This window comes from Schistocerca cancellata, chromosome 6 (assembly GCF_023864275.1).
Source record: "Schistocerca cancellata isolate TAMUIC-IGC-003103 chromosome 6, iqSchCanc2.1, whole genome shotgun sequence".
NCBI lineage: Eukaryota > Metazoa > Arthropoda > Insecta > Orthoptera > Acrididae > Schistocerca > Schistocerca cancellata.
The window spans coordinates 53,694,097-53,713,118 of NC_064631.1; the positions used below are offsets into that span (position 1 = coordinate 53,694,097).

Genomic DNA, 19,022 nt, shown 5'->3' on the forward strand with positions numbered 1-19,022 from the left:
AGAACATACCTTCACCGAAGAGTCAAGCAGTATATTGCTCCCTCCTACGTATATCTCGCGAAGAGACCATGAGGATAAAATCAGAGAGATTAGAGCCCACACAGAAGCATACCGACAATCCTTCTTTCCACGAACAATACGAGACTGGAATAGAAGGGAGAACCGATAGAGGTACTCAGGGTATCCTCCGCCACACACCGTCAGGTGGCTTGCGGAGTATGGATGTAGATGTAGATGTAGATGTAGAGGACCAAAATCATTAAATTTTGATGGCAATAGAGATGAAACACTGTGAGCGAAAATTTATTTACAATTTGAAAGCAAAACAGACTGAAGCAAATTGTCAAAACAAACATGGTATAACTGTCTCGTTGGTCACGGCCTCTGACATACACACCGACATACACATGGGAAACATGTAAATGAACAAATTTAAGTCCAAATTGACTTCAAATGATATAGAATAGTCTTCCCATTAAATAGCAACACACCGCAGGAAGGTTCACAACTGATTCTTGGTCAGACCAGCTGGGGTGGGTGGAGGGGTGGGTGGTGGACCGAATGATGCCAAAACCACATGCAATTTTTATGTGGAATTGTGCTAATTAAACTTTAGATATTTGCAGATAGACACCTCATAGAAGGGATTTCACAGTAATCTCACGAATTATTCCAAACAGATAAATGAACGTAAGTGGCGGGAATAGATGGCGGTGCATCAATTACAAAGGAAGGATACTACAACTGATAAAATTATTAATTGAAACTGGGGCAGTTTAAATAAATTCATTGAGACGCGCTCTTCACTGAAGGAAGTCACTTAAGCAGTTTCTTTTGACTACGAAAGCCCTACCTCACGGCAGATGGCGGGCACATGTGGGTTGAAACTACTTACAAAAACATCACAGAAAAATTGGTAAAATTCTGACTCAAGATGTTCATGGCATGTCTCATATTCACTTGATGAATCCCACCACGTACGAAGGATCACACTAAAACGTGATTTGGACAGATCTAATCAAACATACGATTAATGAGTGGCACATGTGGTTGTACATCACTTACAAAGAAACAACCACAAATTCAAAAAGTGATATGCGAAATTATGACCTTCATGACGTTCGATTGAACAAACTCCTACCGAAAGAAAACCACCCAAAAATGTAATTTGGCCAAAGTTCAGCTGAAACTCTACTATTGACGGGAAGGTGTGGCCAGGTGACCTGTTAACAGAGGTACGAGGATACAGAATAGGTTCCCAGATATGTAAGTGGACTGAAGACTTCTTAAGTAAAAATGTATCGAGCACTCTGTTCTAGACGGTGGGTGTTCATTAGAGACAAGGGTAACGTCTACAGTGCTCCAGCAAAGAGTGCTGGGACCGTTCTTCTGTTATACTCATAAATGATGAGCTGTAATGTGCGGCTGTTTCCTGGTGGTGCTGTGATGTACGGCAAGGTGCCGTCGTTGAGGGACTGTAGGACTGTAGGAGGGTACGGGATGACTTAGACAAAATTTCTGATTGATGTGGTGAATGCAAGCTAGCTCTAAATGTGGGAAAATATAATACGGATGTGTAGGAAAAACAAACCAGTAATGCTCGAATACGGCATTAGTAGTGTTTTGCTTGACACAGTCACGTCGTTTAAATATCTGGGCGTAACGTTATAAAGCGATACGAAATGGAACGAGCATATGGTGACTGTGGTAGTGAAGACAAATGGTAGACGTTGGTTTATTGGGAGAATTCTAGAAAAGTGTCCATTTGTTAAGGAGACTTCGTTACAGGACTTTAGTGTGACCTGTCCTTGAGTAGTGCTAGAGTGTTTGGGATATGCATCAGGTCCGATTGAAGGAAGACACGAAGCAATTGAGAATCTGGCTGCTAGATTTGTTACCGGTAGATTTGAACAACACGCAAATATTAAGGACATGCTTCGAGAACTCAAATGGAAATGCCTAGAGGGAAGGCGACGTTTAGAGAACCGGCATTTTGAAGCTGACTGCAGGAAGGTCCTAATGTCGCCAACATACATTCCGTTTAAGGACCACTAAGATAAGATTCGAGAAATTAGAGTTCATTCGGAGACATATAGACAGTCGTTACTCTCTTGCTGACATTTCTTAGCGTTGTAACGCCGTTTCTCTTTGGTGCCAACTTCCCTTTGTTGAAAATGCTCACATACGTTAAGGTGGTACAACCTCATTCTACTCCCACTACCTACTGTTTGCATGAAACGTACCTATATTCACCTCATTCTCCCTTTTCCGCATTCAGAAACACACGAATAGAAGTTGAGGGAAGCAAATAGAGTATGAAATTGGTTCAAATGGCTCTGAGCACTATGGGACATAACATCTGAGGTCATCAGTCCCCTAGAACTTAGAACTACTTAAACCTAACTAACCTAAGGACATTACACACATCCATGCCCGAGGCAGGATTCGAACCTGTGACCGTAGCGGTAGCGCGGTTCCAGACTGAAGCGCCTAGAACCGCTCGGCCACTCCGGCCGGCAAATAGAGTATGACATATAAAACAAACACAAGTAGGTCGATTTTTCTGTTCAAAGGGCGTGTTGTCTCATTATAAACAGAAGACGGTCATTCATAACCCATCCAACGATATCATACTACGATCGTGTGAACACTGCAAATGGAGTCAAATTAAAAGTTCCGCTTCAGAGGTAGCTGACAACACATACACTCCTGGAAATTGAAATAAGAACACCGTGAATTCATTGTCCCAGGAAGGGGAAACTTTATTGACACATTCCTGGGGTCAGATACATCACATGATCACACTGACAGAACCACAGGCACATAGACACAGGCAACAGAGCATGCACAATGTCGGCACTAGTACAGTGTATATCCACCTTTCGCAGCAATGCAGGCTGCTATTCTCCCATGGAGACGATCGTAGAGATGCTGGATGTAGTCCTGTGGAACGGCTTGCCATGCCATTTCCACCTGGCGCCTCAGTTGGACCAGCGTTCGTGCTGGACGTGCAGACCGCGTGAGACGACGCTTCATCCAGTCCCAAACATGCTCAATGGGGGACAGATCCGGAGATCTTGCTGGCCAGGGTAGTTGACTTACACCTTCTAGAGCACGTTGGGTGGCACGGGATACATGCGGACGTGCATTGTCCTGTTGGAACAGCAAGTTCCCTTGCCGGTCTAGGAATGGTAGAACGATAGGTTCGATGACGGTTTGGATGTACCGTGCACTATTCAGTGTCCCCTCGACGATCACCAGTGGTGTACGGCCAGTGTAGGAGATCGCTCCCCACACCATGATGCCGGGTGTTGGCCCTGTGTGCCTCGGTCGTATGCAGTACTGATTGTGGCGCTCACCTGCACGGCGCCAAACACGCATACGACCATCATTGGCACCAAGGCAGAAGCGACTCTCATCGCTGAAGACGACACGTCTCCATTCGTCCCTCCATTCACGCCTGTCGCGACACCACTGGAGGCGGGCTGCACGATGTTGGGGCGTGAGCGGAAGACGGCCTAACGGTGTGCGGGACCGTAGCCCAGCTTCATGGAGACGGTTGCGAATGGTCCTCGCCGATACCCCAGGAGCAACAGTGTCCCTAATTTGCTGGGAAGTGGCGGTGCGGTCCCCTACGGCACTGCGTAGGATCCTACGGTCTTGGCGTGCATCCGTGCGTCGCTGCGGTCCGGTCCCAGGTCGACGGGCACGTGCACCTTCCGCCGACCACTGGCGACAACATCGATGTACTGTGGAGACCTCACGCCCCACGTGTTGAGCAATTCGGCGGTACGTCCACCCGGCCTCCCGCATGCCCACTATACGCCCTCGCTCAAAGTCCGTCAACTGCACATACGGTTCACGTCCACGCTGTCGCGGCAACCTACCAGTGTTAAAGACTGCGATGGAGCTCCGTATGCCACGGCAAACTGGCTGACACTGACGGCGGCGGTGCACAAATGCTGCGCAGCTAGCGCCATTCGACGGCCAACACCGCTGTTCCTGGTGTGTCCGCTGTGCCGTGCGTGTGATCATTGCTTGTACAGCCCTCTCGCAGTGTCCGGAGCAAGTATGGTGGGTCTGACACACCGGTGTCAATGTGTTCTTTTTTCCATTTCCAGGAGTGTACATTAACTTCGACCTCAAACGTGGGTTCAGTACGTGTTCTTTCTCGGGTTCGTTATGACACACGTCAGTACCGGTAGGTTAATTGACAAAGAATTGGCCGATATGTACCTAATATATGAGTTCACTGAGTATAGTGGAAGAGCGGCATAATGGTGATACGATGAATTACTTAGGCAGCGAAGGAAAATGCATAATCTAAAGGCGAGTAGCGTTAGATAAGTAATGCAACATACATTTTCAGCTTTCAACTGACAACATTTTCAGTGTTCACGTTTGCCAAAAACTTAACTGCGTTTTCCTTGTTAGCCCAGAAACGTGTGCAATGAGGACAGAAGCAAGGTATGCTATCACATCTTGTGCATGTAAACAAAGTGAACGATTATTTCAGAGAAACAAAACTTCATAGAGGTATACCACCATGCAGAAGAGAGTTCCTGTTTTATTAGATTTTCAGTGCATTAGTATCATTTTACATTACACATCTTCTTTATTCGAAATCTTACCTAGGGCACGACAATCAGTGTTTGGCCAATAACAGTTCCTGTTTTATTAGATTTTCAGTGCATTAGTATCATTTTACATTACACATCTTCTTTATTCGAAATCTTACCTAGGGCACGACAATCAGTGTTTGGCCAATAACAGCACTTGCGGGGCAAAGAAGATACCTTTTTAAACGTGTGTAAGCATACTACAAATGTGATTAACGGAATGGTCTCAAACCCGTAAAATGGATCTCGCTTTAACATGCATGTAAGTCATTTTTTAGTAATGCTGTGAGCACATTTTACTAAATCTGGTAGGTTCTTCTACATATACATCTACGTGGATACTCCGCACATCACATTTAAGTGCCTGGTAGACGGTTCATCGAACCACCTTCACACTTCTGTTATTCCAATCTCTATAGCGCGCGGAAAGGACGAACAACTATATCTTTCCGTACGAGCTGATTTCCCTTATTTTTATCATGGTGATAGTTTCTTCCTATGTAGGTCGGTGTCAACAAAATATTTTCGCAATCAGGCGGGGAAGTTGGTGAATGGAATTTCGTGAGAAGATTCCGCCGCAACGAAAAACGCCTTTGTTTTGATGATGTCCAGCCCAAATCCGGTATCATTTCAGTGGCACTCTCTCCCCTCTATTTCGCGATAACATACAACGTGCTGCCCTTATTTGAAGCCGCGCGGGGTAGCCTCTTGTCACAGTTCGCTCCCCCCTCCCCCCGTCGGGGGTTCGAGTCTTCCCTCGGGCATGGGTGTGTGTGTGTTGTCCACTTAGAGTACGTTATTTTAAGTTAAAGTAGCGTGTCAGCTTAGGGACCGATGACCTCAGCAGTTTGGTCCCATCTGGTAGGGATCCCACACCGCACAGCAGTGTTCTAAAAGAGGACGTACAGCGTAGTGTAGGAAGTCTTTGGTTAGCCTTCCCCACAACAGTTGCTATGTGTTCTTTCCACTTTAAGTTGTTCGTAATTGTAATTCCTAGTTATTTAGTTGAATTTACGGTCTTTAGATTTGACTGATTTATCGTGTAAAGGAAGTCTAACGGATTTCTTTTAACACTCATGTGGATTACGTCACGCTTTTCGTAATTTAGGGTCAGTAGCAAATTTTCGCCCCATACAGATATCTTTTCGAAATCGTTTTTCAATTTGTTTTGATCTTCTAGTAACTTTACTAGTCGATAAACGACAGGGCTATCTGCAAGAAACCTAAGACGGCTGCTGCGATTGTCTCCCAAATCGGTTATACAGATAAGGAACAATAAGGGGCCTATAACACTACCTTGGTGAACGCCAAAAATCACTCCTGTTTTACTGGATGAGTTTCGGTCAAGTACTACGAACTGTGACCTCTCTGACAGGAAATCACGAATTCAGTCAAATAACAGAGATGATATACCATAGGCACACAAATTCACAACAAGCATCCGGCCGTTGTGGCCGAGCGGTTCTAGGCGCTTCAGTCCGGAACCGCGCTGCTGCTATGGTCGCAGGTTCGGATACTGTCTCGGACATGGATGTCTGTGATATCCTTAGGTTAGTTAGGTTTAAGTAGTTCTAAGTCTAGGGGACTGATGACCTCAGATGTTAAGTCTCATTGTGCTGAGAGCCGTTTGAACCATTTTACTACAAGCCGCTTGTGTGGTACAGTGTCAAAGCATTCCGGAAATCCAGAAAAACGGAATCAATCTGAAATCCCTCAACACTTCTGCGAGTAAAGAGCTAGTTGCTTCACAAGAACGTTTTTTTCTAAATTCATGTAGGCTCTGTGTCAATCTTCCCTTCCCAAAAGGAAACAGCACAGCCATAATTCATGTATGCAAAAGAAAATACTGGTTGAACGGCTCCACTTACGATTGAAATCTGATTCCTTCAAACGTTAGATTACGATCGGGTCGATTAGTGCACCTGTGAACGACGCAAGCTGATGTTTTCGAAAACAAGTCTTCTTTTTTTTTTTTTTTTTTTTACCTACGTGCATTTGAGTGTGCGCTTGCTGTATTGTAACGTTGATGAAGCACGTGGTACCAGGCAACGAGGGTGGGTATAGTATACTTCATTAGGAAACAATATCAGAAAGTCTACTGTTCTCTTGAATCGGGAACATTTCTGCGTGCAGTTATTTTAGAAGTACGAGTTTGCTGCTGTAGGTCGTACCATATGGAGGACACACTGGTATCCTATAGTTCACTAACCTCTTTCTCAGGTACTGCACTACCTACACCTACATCCATAGGAACCGTACTGTGCGTGGGAGATGGTTCCCTGTGCCACTACTAGTCATTTACTTTCCTGTTTCCCTCGCAAATAGAGCGATAGGAGAACGACTGTCTATATACCTCTGTACAATCCATAATCTCTGTTACCTTCGCTGCCTTTCCGCGCGGTTTATGTTGGCAGCAGTAAAATAGTTCGGCAATCAGCTTCAAATGCCGGTTCTTTAAATTTTATCAATATAGTTCTTCGAAACGAAAGTCGCGTTCCCTCCAGGAATTCCCATTTGAGTCCCCGAAGCATCTCTGTAAGACTTAAGTGTTCTTCGAAACTGTTGTTGTGGTCTTCAGTCCTGAGACTGGTTTGATGCAGCTCTCCATGCTACTCTATCCTGTGCAAGCTGCTTCATCTCCCAGTACCTACTGCAACCTACATCCTTCTGAATCTGCTTAGTGTATTCATCTCTTGGTCTCCCTCTACGATTTTTACCCTCCACGCTGCCCTCCAGTACTAAACTGGTGATCCCTTGATGCCTCAGAACATGTCCTACCAACCAATCCCTTCTTCTAGTCAAGTTGTGCCACAAACTTCTATTCTCCCCAATCCTATTCAATACCTCCTCATTAGTTACGTGATCTACCCACCTTATCTTCAGCATTCTTCTGTAGCACCACATTTCGAAAGCTTCTATTCTCTTCTTGTCCAAACTAGTTATCGTCCATGTCTCACTTCCATACATGGCTACACTCCATACAAATACTTTCAGAAACGACTTCCTGACACCTAAATCTATATTCGATGTTAACAAATTTCTCTTCTTGAGAAACGCTTTCTTTGCCATTGCCAGTCTACATTTTATATCCTCTCTACTTCGACCATCATCGGTTATTTTATTCCCTAAATAGCAAAACTCCTTTACTACTTTAAGTGTCTCATTTCCTAATCTAATTCCCTCAGAATCACCCGACTTAATTCGGCTACATTCCATTATCCTCGTTTTGGTTTTGTTGATGTTCATCTTATATCCTCCTTTCAAGACACTGTCCATTCCGTTCAACTGCTCTTCCAAGTCCTTTGCTGTCTCTGACAGAATTACAATGTCATCGGCGAACCTCAAAGTTTTTACTTCTTCTCCATGAATTTTAGTACCTAGTCCGAATTTTTCTTTTCTTTCCTTTACTGCTTGCTCAATATACAGATTGAATAACATCGGGGAGAGGCTGCAACCCTGTCTCACTCCTTTCCCAACCACTGCTTCCCTTTCATGCCCCTCGACTCTTATAACTGCCATCTGGTTTCTGTACAAATTGTAAATAGCCTTTCGCTCCCTGTATTTTACCCCTGCCACCTTCAGAATTTGAAAGAGAGTATTCCAGTCAACATTGTCAAAAGCTTTCTCTAAGTCTACAAATGCTAGAAACGTAGGTTTGCCTTTTCTTAATCTTTCTTCCAAGATAAGTCGTAAGGTCAGTATTGCCTCACGTGTTCCGATATTTCTACGGAATCCAAACTGATCTTCCCCGAGGTCGGCTTCTACGAAACTATGGGTAATAAATCCAGCAGCCGGCCTCCGACTTGCATCGATGTCTCCCTTCAGTCCAACTGGATGCGGACCCAGAACACTCGAGCAATACTGAAGAATAGGTCGCACTAGCCTCCTATATAGCCTCCTCTACAGGTGAACAACTTTTTCCTAAAATTCTCTCAATGAGCCCACGTCGACCATTCGCCTTGCCTACCACACTTCTCACACGCTCGTCCCATCTCATAACGCTTTGCAACGTTACGCCCAGACATTTAAACGACGTGACTGTGTCAAGCAGGTCTCTAGCAGTACTGTATCAGAATATCATGGGTTTGATGTTCCTGCTCATGCATATCAACTTAAATTTTTCCTCATTTGGGGCTAGCTGCCATTCGTCACACCAGCTGGAAGTTTTGTCGTCTGGTATCTTCCTACAGTCACTGAACTTCGACACCTTACCGTACACCACAGCATCACCAGCAAACAGCCACATATTTCTGCCGACCCTGTCTGCCAAATTATTTATGTATTCAGAAAATAACAGTGGTCCAATCACACTTTCTGGGGCACTCCTGACGATAGCCTTGTCCTCGATGGCGAGTGTTCATCAAAGACAAAATACCGGCGTCTGTTACTTAAGAAGTCTCCGAGCTTCTCACATACACTCCTGGAAATTGAAATAAGAACACCGTGAATTCATTGTCCCAGGAAGGGGAAACTTTATTGACACATTCCTGGGGTCAGATACATCACATGATCACACTGACAGAACCACACGCACATATACACAGGCAACAGAGCATGCACAATGTCGGCACTAGTACAGTGTATATCCACCTTTCGCAGCAATGCAGGCTGCTATTCTCCCATGGAGACGATCGTAGAGATGCTGGATGTAGTCCTGTGGAACGGCTTGCCATGCCATTTCCACCTGGCGCCTCAGTTGGACCAGCGTTCGTGCTGGACGTGCAGACCGCGTGAGACGACGCTTCATCCAGTCCCAAACATGCTCAATGAGGGACAGATCCAGAGATCTTGCTGGCCAGGGTAGTTGACTTACACCTTCTAGAGCACGTTGGGTGGCACGGGATACATGCGGACGTGCATTGTCCTGTTGGAACAGCAAGTTCCCTTGCTGGTCTAGGAATGGTAGAACGATGGGTTCGATGACGGTTTGGATGTACCGTGCACTATTCAGTGTCCCCTCGACGATCACCAGTGGTGTACGGCCAGTGTAGGAGATCGCTCCCCACACCATGATGCCGGGTGTTGGCCCTGTGTGCCTCGGTCGTATGCAGTCCTGATTGTGGCGCTCACCTGCACGGCGCCAAACACGCATACGACCATCATTGGCACCAAGGCAGAAGCGACTCTCATCGCTGAAGACTACACGTCTCCATTCGTCCCTCCATTCACGCCTGTCGCGACACCACTGGAGGCGGGCTGCACGATGTTGGGGCGTGAGCGGAAGACGGCCTAACGGTGTGCGGGACCGTAGCCCAGCTTCATGGAGACGGTTGCGAATGGTCCTCGCCGATACCCCAGGAGCAACAGTGTCCCTAATTTGCTGGGAAGTGGCGGTGCGGTCCCCTACGGCACTGCGTAGGATCCTACGGTCTTGGCGTGCATCCGTGCGTCGCTGCGGTCCGGTCCCAGGTCGACGGGCACGTGCACCTTCCGCCGACCACTGGCGACAACATCGATGTACTGTGGAGACCTCACGCCCCACGTGTTGAGCAATTCGGCGGTACGTCCACCCGGCCTCCCGCATGCCCACAATACGCCCTCGCTCAAAGTCCGTCAACTGCACATACGGTTCACGTCCACGCTGTCGCGGCATGCTACCAGTGTTAAAGACTGCGATGGAGCTCCGTATGCCACGGCAAACTGGCTGACACTGACGGCGGTGGTGCACAAATGCTGCGCAGCTAGCGCCATTCGACGGCGAACCCCGCGGTTCCTGGTGTGTCCGCTGTGCCGTGCGTGTGATCATTGCTTGTACAGCCCTCTCGCAGTGTCCGGAGCAAGTATGGTGGCTCTGACACACCGGTGTCAATGTGTTCTTTTTTCCATTTCCAGGAGTGTATCTGTGAACTTATTCCATATGCTCATACCTTCATTAACAGCATGCAGTGGTGCGGCGTGTCAAATGCTTTACGGAAATCTAGAAGACTGCGATCTGCCGGTTGCCCCTCGTCCATAGTTCGCAGTGCATCTTGTGAGGAAAGGGCGATCTGGGTTTCGCACCATAGAGTAGAAACATCTCTGGAGTGAGCATTGCGTCCTGCGCATGTTGTCAACATTTAACTGGAATTGTCACGTGATCTAGGGAGGACGTAGATTGTTTAACGCCAATTCGCGTCCGCCATCAGGTGACGTCACGTCTCGTCACATAACACCAAAACATTCTACAATACTTTTCGAATGGAGGCATTCGCACAGGTCGTCAACGGAACGTCACGTCATTTCACGGTACGTCAAGGTTTCTCGGGAAGAAAATTTTGAAGGTACCAGTCTGTTAACATCTTAAGTTAACCTATTTTCGCCGCGCTCATTCTCCTTATAGTAGTGGATTTTGTACTTTTGTATCTTCATACTCTGTATTTTATAATAGCGCTTTGTTTTAGTGACAAATTGGAGGTGTTCCATGACGACTGGGATATTTTTTCCACTTTCTTACACAACCGAGGTCGTATGTCTGAAGGCGAAAAGTTATTTAGGTTTTACGATAACCCAACGGCGCTGACGCCCACAATGAATATGTATAAGAACATAAGTAGACGAAGCAAATTCCACCATATGACATTTTAAGCAAAAAAGTCAGCCTTAATGAAGGAGTAAAATACAGTTGTTTCTGACGTTATTAACTCGTAAGAAAAAACATAATGGATAAGTTTAACAGGCTTCATTAATTCGTTTGAAGCTTTCTTTGATGTGTATAAATCTACATATTTTCCCTAGCAAATAATTGTCGATGCTTTGAAAGTTGTCTCACTTCTGAGTAATTTACCAAACGTAATTGATCAAGAACGTAGGTTATAAAGTTTGCTTCGGCCATTGACAAACTTTGTCGTTGTTAGCTCCTCATTTCTGATACTACACTCCTGGAAATGGAAAAAAGAACACATTGACACCGGTGTGTCAGACCCACCATACTTGCTCCGGACACTGCGAGAGGGCTGTACAAGCAATGATCACACGCACGGCACAGCGGACACACCAGGAACCGCGGTGTTGGCCGTCGAATGGCGCTAGCTGCGCAGCATTTGTGCACCGCCGCCGTCAGTGTCAGCCAGTTTGCCGTGGCATCGATGTTGTCGCCAGTGGTCGGCGGAAGGTGCACGTGCCCGTCGACCTGGGACCGGACCGCAGCGACGCACGGATGCACGCCAAGACCGTAGGATCCTACGCAGTGCCGTAGGGGACCGCACCGCCACTTCCCAGCAAATTAGGGACACTGTTGCTCCTGGGGTATCGGCGAGGACCATTCGCAACCGTCTCCATGAAGCTGGGCTACGGTCCCGCACACCGTTAGGCCGTCTTCCGCTCACGCCCCAACATCGTGCAGCCCGCCTCCAGTGGTGTCGCGACAGGCGTGAATGGAGGGACGAATGGAGACGTGTCGTCTTCAGCGATGAGAGTCGCTTCTGCCTTGGTGCCAATGATGGTCGTATGCGTGTTTGGCGCCGTGCAGGTGAGCGCCACAATCAGGACTGCATACGACCGAGGCACACAGGGCCAACACCCGGCATCATGGTATGGGGAGCGATCTCCTACACTGGCCGTACACCACTGGTGATCGTCGAGGGGACACTGAATAGTGCACGGTACATCCAAACCGTCATCGAACCCATCGTTCTACCATTCCTAGACCGGCAAGGGAACTTGCTGTTCCAACAGGACAATGCACGTCCGCATGTATCCCGTGCCACCCAACGTGCTCTAGAAGGTGTAAGTCAACTACCCTGGCCAGCAAGATCTCCGGATCTGTCCCCCATTGAGCATGTTTGGGACTGGATGAAGCGTCGTCTCACGCGGTCTGCACGTCCAGCACGAACGCTGGTCCAACTGAGGCGCCAGGTGGAAATGGCATGGCAAGCCGTTCCACAGGACTACATCCAGCATCTCTACGATCGTCTCCATGGGAGAATAGCAGCCTGCATTGCTGCGAAAGGTGGATATACACTGTACTAGTGCCGACATTGTGCATGCTCCGTTGCCTGTGTCTATGTGCCTGTGGTTCTGTCAGTGTGATCATGTGATGTATCTGACCCCAGGAATGTGTCAATAAAGTTTCCCCTTCCTGGGACAATGAATCACGGTGTTTTTATTTCAATTTCCAGGAGTGTATATTCTAACATTTTATGCATATTAGGGATGGTGACTCAAAACCCCAATTTTTCCGTTCAGTACTGTGTTAAGTGACTTGACGAGATGTGACATGAAAGACATTGTAAATATATGCTGACGTGAAGCGTCTGTGACGTCATGCTGCCGGCCGGTGTGGCCGTGCGGTTAAAGGCGCTTCAGTCTGAAACCGCGTGACCGCTACGGTCGCAGGTTCGAATCCTGCCTCGGGCATGGATGTGTGTGATGTCCTTAGGTTAGTTAGGTTTAATTAGTTCTAAGTTCTAGGCGACTGATGACCTCAGAAGTTAAGTCGCACAGTGCTCAGAGCCATTTGACGTCATGCTCGTTCAATTTGCTCTTCAAAGCTAAGAGCCCAATTTATTTCAAATATCAGACGTAAACTGTTATGGTGCCTGCAAAACGTCTACACTAAATCCACAGCACTAACCACGGGAATCGGTCTTTACTAGCGATATGACAACATTCAAAATTTATAGGACAAATGTGGGACAAATCTACGGCGTCCCGAGATCACGTGACCATTGTGGCAACGTATGTTGACAACACAAAATCAATACTGCGCTTCTGAATGCTCACTCCAGAGATATTTCTATGTTTCGCACCAGTGATGCTTTCTGAAACCGTGCTGATTCGTGGATATAAGCTTCTCTGCCTCAAGGAAGTTCATTATATTCGAACTGAGAGTACGTTCCGCTGTGTGGTCAGCTACATCTGAGTGTGCAGTCGTGAAACTGGGTGCCTGGTGCTGCAGGTGGTTCCAGGCGACGGAGGCGCTGGAGCCGACGGCGGCGGCGGCGGCATCACCCAGCCCGTCCCGCCGGCAGGTGTTCGCCGTGAGGGAGGGCGCCGGCGCCGAGTGCGTCAGCTGTCGCCTGACCACCGCCGAGGGCCAGCCCTGCCGCTACGCGTCCGCCTCCTTCAGCACCGACTACAGCTGGATGGCGCTCTCCTGCTCGGGGCCCATGGACCCTCCACTCGTCACCCTCTTCACCACGGCCGACCAGCTGGGTAATTACTTTCTGCCGAGCCTCAGTACGTCACTTACAGATTTTGACCTGTGCACTTGAAAACGCGAATATCGCAGCCATTCTAAATTTCTACGTCAATGCGTGTACGGTGCCTCTCAGATCTCACGGGACGGAGCCCACACAGGGGTGACTCAAGTGGCCGGCGACCACCACCCAAGTGCGCGATCGCCGCCCGTCGCCGAAAACTGCTCGGTAAGGCTGGCACTCGACCCTGCGGCGCCCACCGCACCTGCTCTGTAACCGCGCACCACGTCCAACTCTGCCCCTCGGTCACACAGTAAAACGCTGCCGAGCACGTCTCCTGTCTACAGTGCACTTCTCGTTGTAACTAACCTTGGTGCTTTCTTCCAATCTCAACAAATTCTCTGCAGGAATCATTGCAGATTCCGCAGAGATTTTCTTTTCATAAAATAACTAATGTGAGTTGTATCGCTTGAGGCTTTGCCAACGAACTAACTGTAGAAATGGTTTTCGAAGAAAATGTCGGATGTCGTTGAAAAATTCCCGCAATATTTCATTGACTCAGTTGGCCTGCATAGTCAGGTGCGATGAAGTCACTGCTGAGCTAGAAATTTTTTTTCTTCCTTGTCGTTTCAGTTCCCCAGGGAGGGAGGACTGGCAGCTGAAAAAATTGCTCTTCAACCAAAATTTACATAACCTCAAATGACGTTTAAAATACACAAAAACAAATTAGAATTTTTTTTTTTTTTTTTTTTTTTTTTTTTTTTTTTTTTTTTTTTTTTTTTTTTGGGGTTCCGCGCCTGAACCGGTAGAAACAGAACCCACAGAGGATCACTCTGTTGACTTTCTGTCTGTCAAGATCCCTTTCACAGGAACAGGTAGATCCACCAAGTTCAGATTTGTGTCAGATACTAAGATTTACGATCCTATGGCAGTGTAAAACATTAACGCTTCTAAGTCAATGCAATCAAAAGATTTGGCCACGTATATCGCATATTTTGATACTATGCAACTCCTTCATCAAAACCTATAGGGGACTTCGCCTTGACCTAGAATCATGAAATTTGGTAAGAAGTAGGGCTTCACAGTACAAGTAAACGAAAATCTCCATAAATTGTCAAATACTAGTTATATAACACGAAAATAATAATTATTTTCTCATTTGTTATCTGACAGTCTGTGTGTCCGTCTGGTAAGACCGCTTTTCTCAGGAATTGGCAGACGCATCAAGTTGAAATTCACGACACCTTGGAGGCGTAATTAACAATCTATTCCTTCGCTGGTACTGTGAACATTGCTTCTTGCCAAGTGTCGTGATTCTAGGTCAACGAAAAATACACTACGTTTCATGAATGAGTTTGCGAGCACAAAATATGTGACATAAATACCAGTACCAGTTGGCATAAAACGTTTAATAACTCCAAAATTAATAACATAAATAAAAATTACGATAGCGAATGTAGAAATACACACTTAAAACGTAAAATCCTAACATTATCGAAAGAATTTCCGGACCGTTATCTCCCCAGTACAGATATCAGTAAGAGACAAAAACTGTAGAGACTCTAGGTTCCAAGAATGGCTCAACTACCAGTATACATAAGTAAGTTCGTGCAGAAACCTCGCTGCGCATGTACTCGCATTTATGCGGATTTGTTGGACAGTACGTGATTTTTAAAACTTCTTCCGTGATTTTCAACTGCAGTGAAACAGCCATTGATGGTAATGAGAATCACGTTATGGTGTAATGGTGATGTTGACGGTGCATGAAAATGATCATGGCCATGACAAAAGTGGTACTATGCGAATGACTAGGGAGACCTGTGCAACCGCAAGTAGCGACTGTGGCAGTGAGGTAGAGGAAGCGGGAGAGAGGAAGAGTTAATGAAGACGTAAAGTGGTCCGTTAGCCTAGTATTGGAAAGAGAGGTGCAGGTATATCTCAGGACGGATTTCATCGTTGCGGATTGTCAGTCGGTTGAAATTACGGTGAGAGAGAGGATGAATAAGGCATGAAGGTTCACTGACAGAGGAATATGTATGTAGTGACCCACCAGGGTGGGATATTGGGTGCCGCGACTAGATCTCGCGATTATGCGTCGGCTCGGGAGGTGTTGACGATGAAAATGTGTGGAAGGTGGATGAGCGGTATAGCGCACGAGTCGTGGGAAGTGTCAGTGGTCAGTTACTTTGTATAAATCGCGAGGGGGGGGGCAGTTATTTTTCTGACTATTATTGCCACTCAGTCGGGAACTAAAAATTAGCTAGGAACATTGATATGGAAGGGCCTATATGCCCGCATAATACATTCTACTGGTTGACGACTTTCTGCATTAACCTTTAAGTCATCCACGTACTGCTTTCCGCGGGGTGCATTCTTCATTGGGCCAAACGGCTAGACGTCGGAAGCTTCAAGATCCAGGCTGTAGGGTGGATGAGGAAGAACGGTCTGCTGATGTTTTGTGAGCTGCTCTCGGTCGCGCAGACTTCTGTGACGTCTTGCGTTATCATGGAGAAGTAGTTCCTTAATGTTGTTGTGGCCACGAAAATGCTGAACTCGTTTCTCTAAATTCCTGTGACTAGCACAGCACCCTTCAGAGTTGATAATTGCACCATGAGTAATGACATCAAACAGAATATCCCCTTCAGAGTCCGAGAAGACCTCGCAATGACTTCACCGACTGAGGGTGCACCTTTGAACTACTACTTCCGAGGAGACTTGGTGGTGTGCGTGGGTTTTCTTGACAAATGGGTCCGAGTCCGAGAAGACCTCACAATGACTTCACCGACTGAGGGTGCTCCTTTGAACTACTACTTCCGAGGAGACTTGGTGGTGTGCGTGGGTTTTCTTGACAAATGGGGGTACGACACCACCTTGAATTCGCCCCCGGACCTGCCTTGTCCGTGACGTTTGCCGGCTTCCCAAGGATAGTACCACCAACCCCCACCCCTCCTCCCTATAATTTATCGTCGGGCATTTGCTGCTCTACGCGCACAAATGGAGGACGCCACATTTATTTACACTGACTGCTCAAAGACCACATTTGGTGTTGGCAGTGCCTATATTATTGGCGATACCCCTATTAGATTTCGGTTTCCCGACCAGTGTTAGCTTTTTACTGCGGAGCTATACCCTGTTCTCCGGGCTGTCCAATACATCCGTCGCCATAAGCGGATACAGCATATTATATGCTCGGATTCGCTCAGCTGTCTTCTCAAACTCCAAACTCTTTATCCGGTCCACCCTCTGGTCCACCCGATTCGGGACTGCCTCCATATGCTCCACTTGGGGGTCGTCTCTGTGGCATTCCTGTGGATCCCAGGGTGTATTGGTATCCGCGGGAACGAGGCGCCGATATAGCGGCGAAGGTTGCAGTCTCTCCCACTCGGCCCGCTGTTCCCATGGTTCCCTTTGCCGATCTATAGAGCGTTTTATGTCGTCGTGTTGTCTTTTATGGCACACCCCCTGGCTGCACTTCTCGATAGTAAATTACGGGACGTCAAGCCTCTTGCCTTTGCTCGGACCTCTTCCTCTCGGCCTCGTCGTCGGGAGGAGGTGATTTCAACTAGACTCCGGATAGGGCACTGTCTTTTTAGCCATCGACATCTTTTAAGCGGCGATCCTCCCCCGCTTTGTCCCCACTGCCCTCAACCGCAGACAGTGAGACATCTTTTAGTTGAGTGCCCCTATTTTAATCGGCTACGCTCCCGTTTACAGCTGTCACTCGATACATCTTCCCTTTTAGCAGATGTCGCGCGCTCAGCCGGTCGCGTCCTAGAGTTTATCAGTGCCAGTGAGATGACATAGGTTATCTGAAGCTCTTTTTCGGCGAAAATAGCCCACCTTCAATAGCAGTTTTCAAAGATTTCCATCCATTTTTAGCCGGCCTCGATGGCCGAGCGGTTCTAGGCGCTACAGTTTGGAACCGCACGACCGCTACGGTCGCAGGTTCGAATCCTGCCTCGGGCATGGGTGTGTGTGATGTCCTTAGGTTAGTTAGGTTTAAGTAGTTCTAAGTTCTAGGGGACTGATGACCTCAGAAGTTAAGTCCCTTAGTGCTCAGGGCCATTTGAACCATCCATTTTTAGTTCCCCTCCTTGTTGAGTTTCGCTCCCATTGCTGCTCATTTGAAATTAGGTTTTTTACCCTTCACTCAATCCCAAAAAAAGCAGGTGTTGACAGATGTGAAAATTACCGAACAATCAGTTTAATAAGCCACAGCTGCAAAATACTAACACGAATTCTTTGCAGACGAATGGAAAAACTAGTAGAAGCCGACCTCGGGGAAGATCAGTTTGGATTCCGTAGAAATACTGGAACACGTGAGGCAATACTGACCTTACGACTTATCTTAGAACAAAGATTAAGGAAAGGCAAACCTACGTTTCTAGCATTTGTAGACTTAGAGAAAGCTTTTGACAATGTTGACTGGAATACTCTCTTTCAAATTCTAAAACTGGCAGGGGTAAAATACAGGGAGCGAAAGGCTATTTACAATTTGTACAGAAACCAGATGGCAGTTATAAGAGTCGAGGGACATGAAAGGGAAGCAGTGGTTGGGAAGGGAGTAAGACAGGGTTGTAGCCTCTCCCCGATGTTATTCAATCTGTATATTGAGCAAGCAGTAAAGGAAACAAAAGAAAAATTCGGAGTAGGTATTAAAATCCATGGAGAAGAAATAAAAACTTTGAGGTTCGCCGATGACATTGTAATTCTGTCAGAGACACCAAAGGACTTGGAAGAGCAGTTGAACGGAATGGATAGTGTCTTGAAGGGAGGATATAAGATGAACATCAACAAAAGCAAAACGAGGATAATGGAATGTAGGCGAATTAAGTCGGGTGACGTTGAGGGTATTAGATTAGGAAATGAGACACTTAAAGTAGTAAAGGAGTTTTGCTATTTGGGGAGCAAAATAACTGATGATGGTCGAAGTAGAGAGGATATAAAATGTAGACTGGCAATGGCAAGGAAAGCGTTTCTCAAGAAGAGGAATTTGTTAACATCGAGTATAGATTTGTCAGGAAGTCGTTTCTGAAAGTATTTGTATGGAGTGTGGCCATGTATGGAAGTGAAACATGGACGATAACTAGTTTGGACAAGAAGAGAATAGAAGCTTTCGAAATCTGGTGCTACAGAAGAATGCTGAAGATTAGATGGGTAGATCACATAACTAATGAGGAAGTATTGAATAGGATTGGGGAGAAGAGAAGTTTGTGGCACAACTTGACCAGAAGAAGGGATCGGTTGATAGGACATGTTCTGAGGCTTCAAGGGATCACAAATTTAG

The 19,022-nt window shown here is 46.8% G+C and overlaps 1 protein-coding gene across 2 annotated transcripts in view; it reads left to right on the forward strand.

The window, feature by feature from the left end:
- The window catches only part of LOC126191448 (venom dipeptidyl peptidase 4-like), a 362,149-nt gene that overhangs the window by 244,616 nt on the left and 98,511 nt on the right, over positions 1 to 19,022 (forward strand). Inside the window, exons 11-12 of one of the 2 annotated variants that reach the window (XM_049932327.1) lie at positions 13,495 to 13,751; positions 13,871 to 13,963. In XM_049932327.1, the coding sequence (XP_049788284.1) occupies positions 13,495 to 13,751; positions 13,871 to 13,963 (350 nt within the window). The remainder of the gene's footprint in view (positions 1 to 13,494; positions 13,752 to 13,870; positions 13,964 to 19,022) is intronic. The other variant, XM_049932328.1, reaches the window with a different exon arrangement.